General features: G+C 40.8%; 1 protein-coding gene across 1 annotated transcript in view; it reads left to right on the top strand.

Moving 5' to 3' along the window:
• SWAP70 (switching B cell complex subunit SWAP70) overlaps positions 1-20,087 on the top strand; it is a 55,962-nt gene that overhangs the window by 1,530 nt on the left and 34,345 nt on the right. The window contains exons 2-3 of the mRNA XM_077818400.1: positions 7,959-8,099; positions 13,482-13,655. Of these exons, the coding sequence (XP_077674526.1) occupies positions 7,959-8,099; positions 13,482-13,655 (315 nt within the window). The remainder of the gene's footprint in view (positions 1-7,958; positions 8,100-13,481; positions 13,656-20,087) is intronic.

Consider the following 20,087-nt stretch of genomic DNA (forward strand, 5'->3'; position numbering starts at 1 on the left):
TAGTTACGTTTTGCAGTAATTGTTCCCCATTACTGTAATTGCCCTGCCTTGAGGGTATGAGGAAAGGTTGACACTTGAGACGTTTATAAAATAAATGGTGGGTGGTCATCTTTGACAGTTCCCCTTAGTGTCAGCATGTTTGCTGTGCATTAAGTTAACTTTAATTATCTGCTGTGTTACCCCTCAACCACACCAAAGATTTTTGGTATTTGTACTACTTCTGGAAGTGGATTATACCACCATTTCTGAAGAACTCACATTCTAATTTCTCTTCCCAGCTGGTCTGTTTGTTCCACAAAAGTGACATTTTATTATTTTTTCAAGGCAGTACAAACATAAAAATAATCCAGCATAAGAATGAATGTGTTTTATGCAGCAGATGTCCAATTCCAAAGGGGTTTACTTTCTGTACTAGTCTTAATTTAATGGAAATAGAAAGTGATGGAGACAGGTATGTGGGTCCTTTCTACCCCCTCTGCATTATTTGGAGAGGAGTCAAGCCCCTGGGAAAAAAACTAGGACCCATCAGGACAGAGGCAGTTGTGTGAGATGTCCCTTATCCCTTTTCTCTTTTCTCTTAATTACTTAATTCCTTTGTACGTGATATCTGTACAGCCAACAGGTAAAGACCCTAGGAGTGAGAGGGGACAATATGAGAACAGCCACAGTATATGGCATAGTTCTTGAGTTAACTTGTTCCTCTGTCAGTCTTTTTTAAAAATGCAAATATGGGTGCTACTGTCTAATTTAGGCAACATTAGTCCTCTTTTGTATTTTAAAGTATTGTGCATTGATTCATTTGACCAGTATTTTCTAGTAGTTCTGCAGTTATATTGATTACCCCATTCTTTTACGCATCGGCAAAAATTGTAAACATTTATGATGCTTGTCTGTTCATAAATTACACGTTAATTATAAACATTGCTCTTGTTTTGTTTATATATTGCACCACGCCCTTTCAAATGCCACTGTAGCAAAATTTCAGTATAATTTTTGTGGAAGCAATTACAGCTTTAGTTTACTATTGTGGTTCTAGTATGAGCTACGTGCAGGCATATGTTGTACTATTTTTAAATCTTCCTTTTGGTTTCACCTTTTTTTGCACTCCTCAGTTTCTAAATGGTTTATTAAAGTGTTGTGTCTTGGTGGTTTGAATAGTAAAGAGAGTTTCCAGAAGTTTAATGTAGTTTTTGGACAAATCTTGCAAATGCTTACTACTGGATTTCCATGAGAATGCTTACTGCTGTAAGCATTACATGTGGTAGTATGTTTGAGAAATTGAAACCTTAGAGATGATGCAAGCCAAACCCATTTTTACACAATATATGAAAACTTTGTTGTATTTCTTCCTAATTTTCTGTTTGATGGTGGACTCACTTAACTGTTGACTAGTCACAGCTTTGCTGTTCTTCCTTGTTTGCTCCTTGTAGCCTACATTTTCAAAAGTGGTTTGGGCATCTCAATTTTTGGGTCCTTGACTTCACTCCTTAATAGGGCCTGATTTCCAGAAGGTGGGGTGACCAACGCTCTTGGAAAATTTTGCCTTTTTCAGGTGTGTCAAGGTGTGTGACCAAAAAGTGAGGCCACCAAAGTCTCTAGTCACTTTTGAAAATTTTGGCCAGCGTGCTGATCGGCAGGGTGATACAGGGTTAGGATAACAGGGCAGAAACAAGAGAGGGAGATGTATGTTACAGAACATTAGTTTAATATCCAAGTGGAGAAGATAAAGGTGGGTCATCTAGCAAAAGTGAGCAGTATGTAGTTGGTCCTTATTATGAGAAATTGTTACTTTATTATATTAGCTGGAATGAATGAAATTATTTATCTTGTTCTCCCTTCAGACTGAAAACATCACTGCAGCCATACCTCTACCAGTACAGAATACCCTTCTAAACTGGGGGCGGGCAAACTTTTTGGCCCGAGGGCCACATCGGGTTTCTGAAATTGTATGGAGAGCCGATGAGGGGAGGCAGGATGGCCCGGCCCCCGCTCGCTATCCGGCCCACCCTGCTTCTCACCCCCTGACCGCTCCCCCAGGACTCCTGCCCCATCCAACCCTCCCTGTCCCCTGATGGCCCACCCAGAACCCCTGCACCATCCACCCCTCGCTGTCCCCTGACTGCCCCCAGATCCCCCGCCCCTGACTGCCCCCCCGCCGCTCCATCCAACCCCCCTCTCATACCTGACTGCCTCCCCGGGACCCCTGCCCCCATTCAACCCCCCCTGTTCTCTGCCCTCTGACCACCCCAATCCCTATCCACAGCCCCGCCCCCTGCCCACCACCCCAAACTCCCCTGCCCTCTATCCAAACTCTCTGCCCCCTTACCGCGCCGCCCAGAGCACCGGGACAGGCAGCCATGCCGCCCGGCTGGAGCCAGCCACGCCACTGCGCAGCACAGAGCAACGGGTCAGGCCGCGGCTCTGTAGCTGCGCTGCCTGGCAAGAGCTCGCAGCCCCACCGCCCAGAGCATTGCGTCAGAGGCGCAGAGAGCTGAGGCAGCAGGGGAGGGGCCGGGGGCTAGCCTCCCGGGCAGGAGCTCCGGGGCTGTGCAGGATGGTCCTGCAGGCCTCATGTGGCCTGCTGCCTGTAGTTTGCCCACCTCTGTTCTAAACTCAAGTCTCCCAACTGTCAGCATTATACCCTATACTGAAACATTTTTGTTATATTGTTCGTATTAGCATCGTGCCTATGAGACCTGGCCCGAGACAAAATTGTGTGCTGTACAAACCAGAACAAGGAAAACAGAACCTGCCTCAAAGAGCTTATGTTAGATTGTAAGCTAAGAGACAACAGATGGAGACACAGACTGATGGCAAAATACAAGAAAACCAGGAGACACTATTGGTCAGCATGATAGGCAGTGTTTTGACACAGCAGTGATCTAACTGTTGTCAGTTGTTTTGTAGGCATCACAGAGGGCTTTGAAGGAAGATAATGAGTTAGTTTTGTCAGTGTTTATGGAGTGCTCCTCCCAAGGGTGAGATGCAGCCTGGGAGAAAGCACAAAGGTGCTTGTTTGAAAATGTAACAAGTGGCCAGTGCAGGCTGTCTCGTCATGGGCCGATGGGAGGTGAGAGTTGACTTTCTGATAGATGACAGGTAAGGTGGGCACAGGCTGTGAAAAGCTTTGAAAGTAAAGACAAATAGCTTATGTTTGATGCGATAGAGAAGGGGGAGCCAGCGCAGGGGTTAAAAGGGAGGGGTGACATGGTCAAAGTGGGGGTAAGGAAAGTGATGTTTGCAGCAGTGTTCTGAATGGATATGAGTGGGGCAAGATTGCATTTGTCAAGGCCAAAGAAAAGTATGTTGCAGTAACTGAGATGCAAGATCATGTCCAAACTCTCAACAGTTTTAGCTGTGTGGATAGGAAAGGCCGTATCTTAGAGATATTATGCAAAAAGAATCTTAAGGGAGGACCTAGAGAGAGATCTGAATTGAAGATGATGCCCAGGTTATGGGCCTGAGTGATGTCCAGGATGCTGGTATTGTCAGTGATTGAGAAAGGAGACTGAGGATGGGAGCATGTTGAGCTGGAACGGATGGCAAGATGTCCTTTAGGAGATGTCAGAGAGACAGTCCAAGAATATCTCCAAGTGACTTTGTAGAAGGCTAGTAAATGGAATTGTACAGTTCCATAACTCTTTTAAACTCTTAAAGAAAAAACCCAATCCCACCCTCTCCTAAAAGATGAAACTAGTACTGAAGAAAATATCAATATCCTGTGCAGTGCAAGGCTGTTACTCTTAACATTCCCATTATTATTTTGGCTGTAATACTCTTTTATATGGGGCAGTTACTATCTGTTGAATAAGTTGTTGGAGTGTTCCTTCTCTTTCTGGGGGACAGATCACCTATGGGGGCACTCTTATGCTTGCTGTTCAGCACACGTGTAAGGGTTTGCAGGATCAGGGCCTAAGTAATTCTAGGAGTTGCAGCAGTAGCACAGATAGAGCTGTGTTAGAGACATAAATGCCAAGTAAAGCAACTTTAAAAATAAAAACATGATTCAGAAGTGTCTAGCAAAGTCTCATAAAGCTTTCAGGACCTTAGGGATCCAGCCTTTGGCTGGTGTCAGTTACTGCAGGGGTTTGCAGCTTGATCCACAGCATAGCAGAAAGATGACTTTTTGGCATGGAGCAAGAGACTGGTTCTGGCATGGAGGTGGATTGTTAATTGTGGCAACAAGAGCATAATAAATGCGGAAAGAAAAAGTTGCCTAGCAACCATAAGGGCACTAGAAGAATTATCCTTACTGGTGGAAATTTTCTTCACAGTTTAACTGAGATTCTGCAGTACAAGGGGCTTTTTAGTCTCTTAAGCTTGCGCTAAGCTATTTTTTTTTTCTATTGATCGTCAAAGTGATGCTTTAGATGATAGGCATTTAAAAAAAAAGTAAGAACTCATTGCTGAGTTTTCTCAATGTACTCTAGATACCAAGAAAGGCAGTTGGCTCTCTGCCACTTCAAAGAATGGAAGATTTTGGAAGGCAGCAGGGAATTTCTTGAACTATGAAAAGAAGGAACTGAGCATAATAGAGTCTCAAATAAGGCAGATTTTCAAAAATGATTGAAAGTAGAATTCTTTCCTGGGATCTGGTTCCTAGTTGTTGAAACCATCCAGGGTTTCCTTCAGCCTTTGGGCAGCAGTAAGCCCTCAAGGGGGAGAGCAGGAAGAGGGGTAAGAGCTAGGCAGATGAGAACAAAGTTCTGCTTTTATTCAATATTCCTTAGTTGTTGTTAATGGTAACCTTGTAAATGAGCAAATTTTTTTGGAATGTTCTGGTTAAGTGCCTTCTAGCTGAAACATTCAGATCAATTTATTTATTCCTAATCTCTCCTAAATACATAGATAACAGGAGGGAAGCTTAATCAGGGGAGGAAGGAGCACTGGTCTCTTTCACTGCATTAGCAGGAGACAGGGGGGCTTTAGTGTTTGGAATAATTTGTTTGGTGAAGGTAATTTTAAATTGGAGGGGAACATCTTGTTGAGGAGGGCAGTGTATTTGTGTGTGTGTCTCTAGGTTGTTGTTTTTTATTTATTTTTTTAACATCATCGCCCCAATTCATAGGGTGTGGTGAAAAGGGTAGAGTGAAGGGGGGAATGTTTGTTTTTAAACTTCTCATCACTGGAATGGGTGGGTATTTTAAGAGGCTCCAGAGGGCCATTGCATCTTCCTCCACCATACTTCAGTACAGTGTAGCCAGTGTGAGGCATTTTGCTTAGGATCAAATTTTCAATAGGATCTCAACCTGGCATCTAAAATTATATCCCCAATATTTGTTCACCTGAGTTCTTGTACATAGTCTGAGACCCGGCTTTGCAGGTGTATTTGCAACTTTTGCATGAAAAGCTGAAAAATGGTGCAAATCACAGTGTGAACACAAAACGTAGATACAATTTTATTATCTGCTTTGGAAAACTTAGCAGTTAATATAAAATGGCAGGCAATAGAGAGCAGTACCTATTTCTGTTCTCTTTAGACTTCTTTGTTACCTGGCTAGGTCAGATTAAATTATTTTGTTTTATTTTAATGTACATGTGTGAAGATTTTGTTTTCATGGACGTGTGTGTGTGTGCTTTAATAAATTAAAATGTGGTCTTGATAGGATTTCATGATAATGCTGATACTTTGCTAGGTTTTTTTTATCGTAAGAGCAATGGAGCAAATTTTAATGTAATTGGATAGGAAAGAAAACAGAATGACTCTCCATTGAATCTGCAACCTAGATACATTCTTCTTAGCTGACAACTCTGAAGATTTCAAACCCATTTCCATTTATTCTGGTTTTGCAGCTACCCCATTTTCAACTGCTCTGTCACTAACACAGATATATTTAGCTGTCTATAAATAGCCCTAAACAAATTTGCAGACTTTCTCCCTGTCTCCCTTTGTTCTGTTTTTTAGATGTAGTACTTGCTCAATGAACAAAGAGGACCATTACGTACATCTCTCAGAGAGAGAGAGAGACCAAATGATGTCAGTTGCTATCTTTTCTCACAGCTGGGTAGTTAGCTTTCTTTTATGTAGGCAGGATGCATTTTTTTTTTAAAATGCAAGCTATTTTTTTTTCTGTCTAATGCCTCTTCTTTCTGCATGTTGTCTTTATTATATTGTTTCTCGTACAGCACACTGGGAAAAGAAATTTACAGTTTCAATCCCTTCATAGATAAGTAAGGTTAAATGCTTAACCCAGTTTCTGTAGCTTTATGGGGTACATAATCCTTCAGGGCTGGACACTGTACTATATAAATCAATGGGAGTTTTCCTCTTTGACTTTAATGGATGCAGGATCAAGCCCTAGTAAGCCATGTTAGGGCCTGTCTTCACTAGCAACTTTAAAGTGCTGACGCGGCAGCGTTTTAACGTGGCTGTGTAGTCGCGGCACCAGCGGTGGGAGAGAGCTCTCCTAGTGCTATGGAAAAAAAACACCTCCACGAGGGGAATAGCTACCAGTGCCGGGAGCGATTTTGTTTTCATGGTCTGAGACCCGGCTTTGCATGTGTATTTGCAACTTTTGCATGAATAGCTGAAAAATGGTGCAAATCACAGCGTGGCTCCCAGCGCAGGTGCCCTGTCTACACTGGTACTTTACAGCGCTGCAACTTGCAGCGCTCCGGAGGGTGTTTTCCCCCCCCGCAGCACACTCATGAGTGAGAAAGTTGCAGTGCTGTAAAGTGGCAGTGTAGACAAACCCTTGGACTGGCTGAGCAGCAGGCTGTCTGATCCTTGGGAAGGTATGTGAGAGAGAAGAGAAGGAAGGAACCACGCTCTCTGTGGCTGGGTGATGCGGCACCTTTCACCAGGACTCTTAGGATGAATCTGCAATATGAGCTAGAGAGGTGATTCCCAGAGCCTGCATATGCTCGTGTGAGTATAAATAGCATCATAGCCGTGGTAGCAGTGGCATGGCTGAGCTATGCTGAGTACAACCCCCTGGACCCCCATGTGTACTTGGCATGGCTAAGTCGGTTGCCATTGCCCGTGCTACCATGGCTACACTACTATTTATGCTCATGCTAGCAGGTGTACACAAGCTGAGAATCACACCCCTAATTTGTTGTGTAGAATGTAGCCTTACTGCTACTAGTTTCATGGCATAAAAGTAAAAATGATCTAGGTTCTTTGCTCCATAGTTGGTAACCAGGCATATATTTTGCTTGTAAAATGCTGCATACAGTGGAGTTTTAGATGTATTTATTGCCACTTAGTTTTCATGAACTCTGTACTTCCTTAAAACTAATGAAGCCTGTAGCCTCTCATTGAAGGTCATTTCTCTAGATAGGTTATGCGGGGGATGAAACGGATGAAGTAACACATGCAAATATGTTGTTTTAAAATAAAATGTTAATAATTGCTTCTGAACTCTTCCCTTCCCTCCACCCCTTCCCGCAGGGCCCTCCTGTAACATTATTTGCCTCTTACCAGTTGAAACCTATGGTAGATATAGAAAAGTAACTGAAAAACAAGCAGATGAGAGAAATTCGAAATCTATACCTTTATTTGACAAGTTAGCATTTCCTATAAACTCAGGATGTCTGTTGAAATACTTTTCATGAGTCAGTTTAGTCACATTGCTGAATTTTTATAACAACAGGAGCTGGTTATGCTTATCATTTCCCCTTATTAACTAATTTCCTCATAGAAACATGAACTCTGTATTTCCACAGATCTTCCCTTACTTTCAAATACATGATTTGAATTCTCTGTGAAGCTGTTTTTGTATTTGTTTGTTAACCACTGGATTGTAACCATTTTGTCTCCTTAATAGTGTTACCATTTGAAGTGTTTGAATTCCTGCAACTCAGCTACTAGAACTGTATTTTCCTTCAACAAAAATCCCCAGTTTACAACTCACCCTGACATGAATGTGTCTCATTCTGAACAGACTTTAGTGAATCACAGCGCTGCCACTAAGGAAACTGACCTCTGATCTCACTGATTTGTTTTCCGTTTTTAGGTCCTTTCTCACAATTTGTGCACAGTGCTAAATGTTCCACATGACCCAGTGGCCTTGGAAGAGCATTTTCGGGACGATGATGAAGGACCAGTTTCCAATCAGGGTTACATGCCATATTTAAACAAATTCATCTTGGAAAAGGTAAGTTTTTAGTTCTTCTTGTGTTCTCTCTTCAAGTAAGCAGTTTTAGGATTAGATAATAAACTTAGAAATGGACAGGGAGGAAGGGAAATGAAGAAATGCTGATCCTGATTCTGTACATTGGGACATAATGGAGAAATGCTCTGTGCAGAGTTGTATGCCTTAAAATTGCAAGATGCAGTATTATGGTTTGGTTTTTGTTTTGATTTTTTTAACCCCACTGCCTGGGCCACACTTGTGCAAAGACGTGTTCATGTACATAGTCGATCATGGTTAAAATTATTTTAAAACTTGTAGAACTGTATGTTGACCTATATTATACTATAGTGATATGTAGACTCATTTACAAACAGGAAGGGCAGAAATTCCTTATATCGAAAGAGGGTATTTTAATTTGAAAACCCACAAAAATACTAGTATAGTGGGAGTCAATAGGTGGTACTATTAGTTTTAAAAGTTCTTTCTCGTAGTGCACAAGTGTTGTTCGTTCTTTGAAGAAATGCACTGTTAGTTCTGTGATGTATTTTCTTTTTTGGGGGAACTCTGGCGAGCAACAAGGTTTGCTCTCTACCTTAATCTATCTAACTAGAGGCAATTCTTGAGGCAGAGTTGCCCTCTGGGAACTGGGCATTAGTGTTTTGTCAGAAATTCCAAAAGAGGGAGTTGTCTGTGTGCCGTTTGTGACCACCTCTGTTCAAGGCATGGTGTATGAAAGTGTAAAATAAACAGCAATAAGACTATTCCCAGTTTCCCCATCACTGATTTCTCCTCCAGTGAGAAGCTGACCTGCAAGGCCCCAAAATTTGCTACCCCTTTGCAGAGGGGTGACAATAGCTATGCAGATAGTGGCCCCCTTTTTATAGCATTAATGAGTTCCGCCTAATGGAGTCCTGTACCAAGGAATAGCTGGAAAGTTTTGTGCAGCATCATGTGTCACACTTTGTGCAAATTATTTAAGGAACCAATTTGTCTTTAATGATAAACTTAAAAATAGCATATGCATTTAATACTGGTGAGCATTACAGAGCTTTGAGGCGCATAACTCCTGGCAGGTCTGGTTGAGGTATCACCAGCAGTGAAGTTAAGCCTCATCAGGAATGCTGGAAACTCCCTAGAAGGAGGGGGACCACCGGTGCCCAAACTGTGGCCTCCCTCCCTCCGCTGGCCCCGTGCCCACTCCACTTCTTTCCCCCCAAGGCCACTCACTCCTCATTGCCTGCTCCCCCTTAAGGCAGGTAAAAAATTTAAAAATGATGGGGCCCAGGCCCTCTAGGCCCCCCTTTCTGGCACCACTGAGCCTCATCCCTTTCTTTAGTTTTAACCAGTCAGCCCCCGCTATCTCTCTGGACTTTAGTTCTCCCACAGATTCCACACTCTTCCCTCCTTTTGTGTGTGTGTGTGTGTGCGGGGGGTGATGGTGGTGGGTTTTTGGTGTGTTAGCCACTGAAGCACATCAGGGTACATCATGATGCTGATGTATCTGTTACTTTCTTGGCCATTCTGTGGTGAAGCATTCTGCAGTGTTAACTTGTAAACGTGGAAGCATTTTAGTTTAAAGAGACTGTTTGTTTATTCTGAAATACAAAAAATCCATCAAATTTTCCTACCAAATCTTCCAAAGAAAGAAAGGGCCTTATTTTTCCCAAAAAAGAAAGAGCCTCAACTGGGTGGAGAGCCTGAACTGTAGTCCCAACTTTTTACAAATGCCTTTCACAGGCAGTATCAAGTCATTAAGCCAGTTGTCATCTTCAATGCACTGTCATAGAGAGAATAGAAAAAAGGGAAATGAAAAGCCACCTAAGTGCTTACATGAAATATGCTTTCATTTAAAAAAGTGTGCATAAGAGGAGTTGGCACTTTGGGGGAGGAGGGAAGGAGTACCTGCGCTATTACCATTTAATAGAACTTTAATTTGCAAAACTTTTTCATCTTAAAAGGAAAAAGTTGAGAAACCCGGGTTAAATTGCCCAGAATCTCTTGCTTTGTAATGCTAATTAAATGTCAGATATTTGAAAATGCTTGTATCTTAGATACAAATTAAAAGGGTTTTTTTATGCTGCTTGAGAAACTTCTGTTGTTCCTTTTTTAAGATCTGAATTACGCATTGCTGCATATACAAAGCTGTCTTTGTGGACAGTAAAAATCTTCATTGTACCCTGTTTTCTTTGGCAGTTTAGGAGGTATTTATGAACAAGTGTCAGAAGAGAAGAGAGATGCACTGGGTGAAGGCACGGATGCGTGCCATTTTTCCCTTGGAAAAATGAATTTTTGCTTTTCCCCATTTCAGTAATTTGTGCCTTAGTTTGGATGATCTTAGAACAAGTGAACAAATACCTATCCAGGATTTCCCCCCAAATCTGTATTCCTAAAAAAATATTCACATATTAAACACTGCATGATCAAGTCCTTAGCGCATTATTCCTTATGGTACTCCCACTTATTCCAAAGGACACTCTGTTGATTTCCAGACATGCAGTTTCCTATGAATTCTTTCCGTGGGGTGATGGTATAACTGTCTTCCTGTTGTCTTCAATGAGAACAGAAGCAGCCTATTTTGAGGGAGTTCTTAAACTCACAGGGTATTTTGCTTTTTGAAAATTACCCAAACTCTCTCCTTTTATTTAAAATAATAAATCCTTGCATTTGGATTTTAATAAGATTGAGCATTTCTTAGAAAGTAAACATTGGTATTAGTATATGGCAAAGACGCTCTTGTGTTTTAGAAGGCCTTAGACTAAAATTAATTATCAGCTTGCTTTTACTGGAAATTAGAAAGAAGCTTTTGCATTAGTTTTGTAGCATAGTGTATTGTTTCTCAGTGTTCACAAACTATCCAAATCATTTTTATTTTCAGCAAACATGCCAATCTGTATAGAAAAATCACTTTGAGGTGCCAAAGCAACAACTCATATTATCCTGCCTCACTTCTAGAGTAAATCTTATTGAGAAAACTGTTCAAGCTTTTAAAATCTTTCTTCTTCTGTTCCTCAGTGTAAATGAATTATTTATCTAGAGTACTAGGGAATGAGTTGCCCTGCAACAAAGTCTCCATTGTTGAACCAGAGAAGCATGGAGAAATGCCCAGGTTGGCAATTTGATGAAGGAAGCAAGTAGCAACAAACTTTCTTTATTGGTATATGGAATTAGTATTACTAATACCTCCACTTATAATATTTTCATTATACCACCCTTATAGTTCCCTGGCAGATGTCTTGATGCTTTTGCATTTCAGATGTCTTCAGTTCAACATGCTTCCTCTTTATTTATATTTATTTCTGTTGCCCTAAAAATAAAGAGAGAGAGAAATATGAATCTTGCCAGTCTGATTTTTTCATACTCTGTTTTTTATTTCTCTGCTTTTTATGCACTTATTATTGAGTTGTCAGTAATATGTCACATGGATATCAGCCAAAATTATAATAGAAGAGTTACATAAAATTGTTACATAAAATCACACTTCCTTTCACTTATGCTGGTGGTAGCATTTTACACCCCGCTTTTCATATGTCAATTTGCAAGCTAGTGAAGAATCAGACCCATAAATTCCAAGTTCTTTCAGCTCCTTGGGGACTGTCTTTGTGTCTTGTAAAGCTCCAGGCAGGCTGCTGAATTTCTGTACTTAGTTGCACTTAAGGCTGTTTTGTTTGGTCAAATGCTGTTAGTGGGATATAGTGGTGGTGGTGGTTTTGTTTTATATACCAAGAAAACAAACAACAATCCTACAGGATTCAGAGACTTAAATCTTTTGTAGTTACAGTGTAAAATTTCTTTGGGAGGAGATGGAGGTGTTCTGTATTTTTTTTTATTATTATTATTATACTTCATTGTTTTAAGTAAGAGAGTGCTTTTTCAACTTCTCTTTTAGTTCATCTTGTATCTTCCTTTGCACAAAAGCACAAATCAATAATCTGATAGTTTCTTTATGGTTAATAGCATAGAATAGTACAGAAGTTTCCAAGCAAAATGGTGACTTGAAGTAGATTGCACATGCTCCATAGAGAGTAGAGTAAAAAGCATATACTGGTGTATGGTGTAAATGTTGTTGTTAAAACTAACGTTAATCTTTAAGAACATGTTTGTTAGGATTCTACATTATTCAGATAGGTCACAAGCAGGATGAAACTCCTATAAAAATGTATGAATAAAATTCAAGATCAGACTCCGTCTGGGTTTAAATATTTTTACAATATTTTGGAGTCCAGTCAAGTCAGTTTCACTATTAGTATTTTTAAAGCTAATTTTGCAACTTCTTTTAAATTAAAAATCCAGGATGGCCTCTGCTGCTGTCTGATTTTATAAATGGATATTTGTTTATGTCACAATAAGCAGCTTGTGTGTGTTTATTACTGATTTCTGTCCATTTGCCTGCAGTTATTCCTATTCAGGATTAATGGGACTATGCAGGCATATCCAGATGAAGGTGGTTGGGGCTCAGTGGGGTGTGTGTATCTGGCTATGGGGGAATGGGGCTCAATGAGGGGCTCTGGATGTGTGGGGCTCCCCACATTTTTTGTACGTTACAAAAAAGCAAGAGAAATCCCATTACAATGCAAAATGTGTCTTTAACTTCTGTGTAGACCAAGAAACAGCATTACAAAGCTGTAAAGTTATGAGTGATGGAGTATGTCTTAAATCTAACACGAGTGAGTGCATAAAATTATTATAGTATGGGAAAAATCTTCAACATCTGGAAATCATTCACAAATTATATACACGTACAGGACGATGAAGAAACTGGAAATTTTCAAAGTTATGTCAAAATAATGAAAAATGTGAGAGTTTAGGAGAAAATTACAGGGGTATGTAAGGGTTGTGTGTTCAAAAATAAGTGATTGCATGTGATTATGAATGATCGTGATTATGACTTTATTACAATAGCAGCACATTTTATATAATAAAATAGTAAAATATATTACAACAAACCTTTCACAGTTACTCTTCTGTACATAGCTTTTAGATTTTTTATGATGATGATGTCTGGATTCACTCCATCCGAGTAACTCAGCATAACATAAGGATAGTTGCAGTTAAGAAGGTGATAGTTATACAGGTTTAGCGGTGTGTTTTAACTAGGCCACTAGAGTAAATATGAAATATGGTGAATTCTCCTTCACTGACAATTTTAAATATGCTTTAATTCAATCAGAAACTGTGGGCTTGAAGCTGGTTTTACTGGATAAGATTCCAAGACCAGTATCATGCAGGAGATCAGACTAGATGATCTTACTGGTTCCTTTGGGCCTTAAAGTTTCTGAATTTATTAGTTAGAATTTTCTTGGTCCTTTAGTGTCATTTGATCAATACATTCTCACTTATGTTTATCTGTACAATGTCCTGTGCTGTTTAATGTAGATTATTTTTTTTTCATTTCTTTCTTTTTAGGTTCAAGGGAACTTTGACAAAGTTGAGTTCAATAGGATGTGCTGGACTCTCTGCTTCAAAAAGAACCTCACTAAAAGTCCTCTGTTCATTAGTGATGAAGATGCCTTTAAAGTTTGGGTTATTTTCAATTTTTTATCTGAGGACAAATACCCATTGGTCATTGTACCTGAGGAGGTAAGAAACAGTGATTTGAACTGCTTAATAACACGTGTTCCTTCAGTGATCAAATTGACCTCTGTTGCTGGTACCGTAGAACATCAGAGATGCAAACACCTCGGGAACGGAGGTGTTCATAACTCTGAAATGTTCGTGACTCTGAACAAAACGTTATGGTTGTTCATTCAGAAGTTTACCACTGAACATTGACTTACTACAGCTTTGAAACTTTACTATGCAGAAGAAAAATGCTGCTTTCCCTTTTTATATATATATTTTTAATTTATGTTTAACACAGGACTGGACTGTATTCTCTCTCTTTTTTTTTTTTTTTTTTTTGGTCTCTGCTGATGCCTGATTACATACTTCCAGTCACAGGCGCCAACTTTTGTCAGCGCCAGTGGGTGCTCGTGCCCCGCCCCCACCCCGCTCCAACTCCGCCTCTCCCTGCCCCTATTGGATCCCTCCCCAAATCCCTGCCCCAGCTCAAGTGACCAGAGAGACTGAAGTGTTCTCCGACTGGTTTATGAATGTTATAATTCTTGACATCTGATTTGTGTCCATCTATTCTTTTAATTAGAGACTGTCCGGTTTGACCAATGTACATGGCAGAGGGGCATTGCTGGCACTTGATGGCATATATCACATTGGTAGATGTGCAGGTGAACGAGCCTCTGATAGTGTGGCTGATGTGATTAGGCCCGATGATGGTGTCCCCTGAATAGATATGTGGACACAGTTGGCAACGGGTTTTGTTGCAAGGATAGGTTCCTGGGTTAGTGGTTCTGTTGTGTGGTGTGTGGTTGCTAGTGAGTATTTGCTTCAGGTTGGGGGGCTGTCTGTAAGCAAGGACTGGCCTGTCTCCCAAGATCTGTGAGAGTGATGGGTCGTCCTTCAGGATAGGTTGTAGATCCTTGATGATGTGCTCAAGAGGTTTTATTTGGGGGCTGAAGGTGATGGCTAGTAGCGTTCTGTTATTTTCTTTGTTGGGCCTGTCCTGTAGTAGGTGACTTCTGGGTACTCTTCTGGCTCTGTCAATCTGTTTCTTCACTTCAGCAGTTGGGTATTGCAGTTGTAAGAACGTTTGATAGAGATCTTGTAGGTGTTTGTCTCTGTCTGAGGGATTGGAGCAAATGTGGTTGTATCGTAGAGCTTGGCTGTAGACAATGGATCGTGTGGTGTGGTTGGATGAAAGCTGGAGGCATGTAGGTAAGCACAGTGGTCAGTAGGTTTCTGGTATAGGGTGATATTTATGTGACGATCGCTTATTAGCACCATAGGGTCCAGGAAGTGGATCTCTTGTGTGGACTGGTCCAGGCTGAGGTTGATGGTGGGATGGAAATTGTTGAAATCATGGTGGAATTCCTCAAGGGCTTCTTTTCCATGGGTCCAGATGATGAAGATGTCATCAGTGTAGCGTCTGTCTTCAAAATAGCATCTGTCTTTAAAATAGCAGGAGTACTGGATGGTTCCCGGTAAACAAGGGCTTAACTTCAGCTCAGCTCTCTCTTCTCGCTGCACATGTGCTGAGGGACAGGCTATAAGAATGACTCCCTGACTGGACAGAGAGGAAAGGTTGCTTTTGGAAAGGAGGGCTCCACACCCAGGGCTCATGGTACTGGACTGAGCCCCTAGATGTGAAGTTTATTTTTTCTGCTTCTGTTAACTCTTTTATTTTCTTCTTGCAAATACACACTCTAACCTTCAAAAAATTCAATCTTGAGAATCAGACCTTGTTTATTTTGTGTGTGTGGTGTTTAACCACTGCACCTGTTCACATGTGGGTTAAGTTGAATTTCTCAGAACCACCCACAAAGTCTCACTCTGAAGAAAACTTCTCTTATTTCTGTCCCAGTGTTGTAATGATTTAGAAGACTCCGATTTTTTCTTTCCCTCTGTCCCCATGTCAGAGAGCAGAAGTTTGAAGATTTTCGCAAACCACCTTGTTTTAGTTAAAAAAAAAAATAAAAAAAAATCTGCTTGAAACAGTGGCTGGTTGCTGTAGAAGCAGAGTTGTGCTGTGAATGAAGCACCGGAGATGAATTGCCTGTAATTTAAGAACTTGAATAACTATGGCCAGGTGTCAGAGTTACAGCCGTATTAGTCTGTATTCGCAAAAAGAAAAGGAGGACTTGTGGCACCTGTAGCTCACGAAAGCTTATGCTCAAATAAATTGGTTAGTCTCTAAGGTGCCACAAGTACTCCTTTTCTTATAGCCAGGTGTCTCACTTAAACTAGAACAGAATTTTTAAAAGGTAACAAGTAGGCGCTTATTCCATGGAGAAGAGGAAAGGCATACTCTGGCAGCTCCTGTATGACACTATATAAAATCCAGTTGAATGCACTGCAGTCAGTATGACTCTCTTCGGCACTTTGGGGGCTTTGCCAACAAATGTTTAGAGTCAAGGATCAAAACAGGGTGATTCAAATTCCACAACATCACAAATGAAAATGAATGTAAGTTGTTTATTATGCTAAGTGGATTGCGTGTTCAAACTGTGTGATGAATGCTCCTTATTTACTGACACATTTACTTCACGCATGTATCAATCAAAGACCATTTTATTCATAAAAAATATTGATTGATTCTCCTCAGTTTTATCCTGAGGAGTGTGGGGTTTTTTAAAATTTTTTTTACACTGGTGCAAACTTCAGTGATTCCTGATTCTCACTGGTGTGAGATTAGAAGCAGGCCCCCTTTTCTTTACACCACATTCTTTCTGAATACAGCAATGTCACTTGGTGTAGTACGGGAGAGAGTCTTTGTGTCTATTCTCCCTGGATAAACATTGCCTCATCAACATAAAATGAACCTCTGTGTTTTGCCAGGGCAGTTTATTTAGCTGCAGGACACTTTCACCCTGTGACAATGTTTTGCTGGGGCTTGGTGGTGTCGGGGCCAGAACTTATGGGGTTCTTTCTCCATTTTTCTCTCAAAGTTTGTCATACCTGGCAGTGACTGTTTTGTAAGCCAAGGAGTGAGTCAGTATTGGTAAGGGTCACTCAAGAGCAACGCATGATTCTCTCCCTCCCCAGAAGGTGCTCTGAACCCCTAATGAACTGTAGAACTTGGGACACAGATCAGATCCCTTATCTAGTGCTTGATTGTGCTGGCTGCTAGACAGCCTGGCTGGTCTGAGAGTAAACATTTGGCATCTTGCTATCTGATACTATCATTAGAAGCGTCAGAGCCCCAGTGCTAAGGTGTATACTTTTCTCTCCTCTGAAATCTCATGCTACTACAAACGTCTGTTGCCGAGTGCATAACCACAATATTCCTGAGACTGCCAGGCAGGCTGCATCATCAGCTCCAAAGCTAATGTGCAAACGACATACTCCAGATTTTGGGTCTTTTTCGTAGACAGTCTTTGTTCATTTCCTCTCCCCACAGTCATACATTTCATTCAGGAAAAAGTGCGGCATGTCAGTTAGTATCTCTCATTTTCACTCTTGATTTGATTTATCATCTTTTACAGCGGACACCGTCTGCATCTTCTTTGTTATTGCAAAGTGTTTTAAGTTTCATATGGTTTAAAGAAAGTTTGTAAAGTTATTTGCAATGTTGTTGCAGCTATATTGGTCCCAGGATATTAGAGAGACAAGTTGGATTAGGTTTCAGAGTAACAGCCGTGTTAGTCTGTATTCGCAAAAAGAAAAGGAGTACTTGTGACACCTTAGAGACTAACCAATTTATTTGAGCATAAGCTTTCGTGAGCTACAGCTCACTTCAGTAAGAGCTCCATGTAAGCTCGAAAGCGTCTCCCTTTCACCAACAGAAGTTGGTCCAGTAAAAGACATTACCTCACCCACCTTGTCTTTATTAAGTCATTTGAACTACTCTGTTCTTATCATGCACAATGCATGTATTCTTTCTTTCTTTAACTCTTCACTTTGGGTCAATGCAAGTAATGTAATTTACCACAAGTAACCAGTCCAATAGAAGTGCTGTGTCCTATTTGACACTATTCTTTGTTTGCTTTGCATCTATCAGTGTAGAGTTCTCTGTCTTCCTGAAAGATTGGTTTTTAAAAACAAATGTATTCTGAACCAAGAAATCCAAGAAATAAAATGAAACAACTTTCAACTTATATTAGAGTTTTGTTTTGTTTTAGCTTTATGGACTTTTGATATTTTTACCTTTTTAAATACTTCACATCTAAAATCCTGATGAGTTCTCCTAAGCATTCTTTAATACAAACTTGTTGATGTCTCTTCAGGAAGGGAGGCCTTATTATTATTATTTTTTTTTTTGAGTTGGAAATCTCTCGCTATTTTAAGTAGCTTCTTTTACTTCCATAGTAATATTTAACATGACAGCTAATCAAGCTGTTTGTTTTTTGAAACACATACCACCTCACTTTGCTTTAGGTTCCGTTTTATAATGGAGAAGAATGATTAATCCATCACAGTACAGTCTTTTCCCCTATTTTCTGCTGTTGAGTATAATAAGAGGTTTGCTTATCAGGTGTAGTGTTACTTAAAGTGCTTGTTTGTAAGTTACAGTGCAGTTTTGGAATAAAATGGATAGAGTGTTGTGAACCTTCACAGCATTTCATTACAGCCTACCAGTGATTTATTTGTAAGAAGGGTGATTTACCACTGTAATCATTCACTATAACTTTGCAGCCAGGGAATTTTGTTTTCCCCATCTCTCTGTTTCTATGGCTTGCATTATCATTTAAGTATAGTACAACACACTATCTTCCACAGTCTCCAGCTCTGAGTCCTTTATGTGACCTCCAGCCCTCTCTCCACACTCTAACTCCCACAGCAGTTTCATAAATTGGTGGGGAAATTTGGCCCAGTGCCTATAGATAAAAAGGCTGGTCACTTCAAAATTCCTGCTGTTCATCACACATTTTAGATCTTTCTACATAGTTGACGATCAGAAGATCTGACTGTTAGAAAGGAATGGAAAGAAGCTTCTTGGATATCTAATGACTGCAGTGGACCAGTTTTTGTACAAAACCTGGGTGAACATGTGGAAAATATTTGAAGAGTCCTAGGTTCCAGGCGAGCTAGCTGACTGAATGTTATGTTCCCATTCTCTGGTTTGGATGGGTGCCCTCTCAACTAATCTATTCTCCTCTGTTGCCAACTCTTCAGAAGTGTGGAGAGTAGCAAGTGAGAGTAAAGAAGGACTGAAGTGCTCCAAGGGGTGAGTGGCGGTCTGTGTGATATGCTTCCCCTTCCTGGGTCAGGAGGAGAATATTGGGTATTGGTGGGATGGAGCTGTTCAGTATGGCATACTCCCCTCCACAACCAGTAGATTTCTGTGTAGTAATGCTGCCAAAGAATGATTCCCCCGTCTCTGCAGTTTTTAAACCCTCCTCAGAGAGAGTGGCTCGGTTAGCATACATCCATAGGACAGCTAGAAAGCAGCAGCATGTCTGCTTGTGGGGGAGATGCATAAGAGGGCGTGCTCTTGTGGATGGCCCAGAATTCACAGGGATGGAGCATATTTTGCCACGGAACTCTGAGCATAGTGCATTTAAAGGGTTCTGCCCTCTGCCACCTCCACGGTTTCACAAACTCCTCCTCCTGGCGAGGAGAATATGTTTGGGTTTGTGCAGCTTGAAAGCCACTGGCACTTTGCCTTCCTTTTTGTGATGGACTGTCCTAGGCCTAGGACTTGTCTGAAATTTTCTCACAAGGGTGATTGAGCCTGTTTATGCACTCACTAATTTTACACCTATGTAATTCCATCGATTTAAATGGAGTCTCACCTTAGTTGCAACAGTCTGAATGAAGAATCAGGACCACTAACTTCCTGGCTTGTTAATGTTTTGTACATATGCTGCTGTGTTGATCTAATGATAATAGAAAGCTAATATGTCTTTAATGGACTTCTACTGGAGGGTGGGAAAGGACATGGTCTCTTACAAAGGGATTAGCAGAATAAATCTATTGAAGAACCACTTCCTTAATGTATTCTCCTGGTGACTGGGGAGGTTGGAGGGAGATTCTAATTCTGGGAAAGTAGGCATGCTCTCACTTGACAGTAAAAGCGGCAAAGAGTCCTGTGACACCTTATTGACTAACAGACGTATTGGAGCATGAGCTTTCGTGGGTGAAAACCGATGAAGTGGGTTTTCACCCACGAAAGCTCATGCTCCAATACATTAGTTAGTTTATAAGGTGCCACAGGACTCTTTGCTGCTGTTACAGATCCAGACTAACACAGCTACCCCTCTGAAACTTGACAGTAAGAATCTTTGTAGTACAAAAAACAAAATGATCCTGTTACTGACATGTAAGCTTTTCCTGGAAGGGAAAGGATAAATCTGAGAAGAGTGGTTGTCCCAAACTGTGCCTTACTGTTGTTGTCTCTGCCTGTTTTAAAGAGAGCTAGATTGGAAAGCGCATCTCTCTGGATTAGTGAAATAATTAGTCAGAAATAGCCTTGTCTTCTCTTATGGCAGGAAAGCTTTGAAAAGGAGGTAGGTACTG

This window comes from Eretmochelys imbricata, chromosome 6 (genome assembly GCF_965152235.1).
Source record: "Eretmochelys imbricata isolate rEreImb1 chromosome 6, rEreImb1.hap1, whole genome shotgun sequence".
Taxonomy (NCBI): domain Eukaryota; kingdom Metazoa; phylum Chordata; order Testudines; family Cheloniidae; genus Eretmochelys; species Eretmochelys imbricata.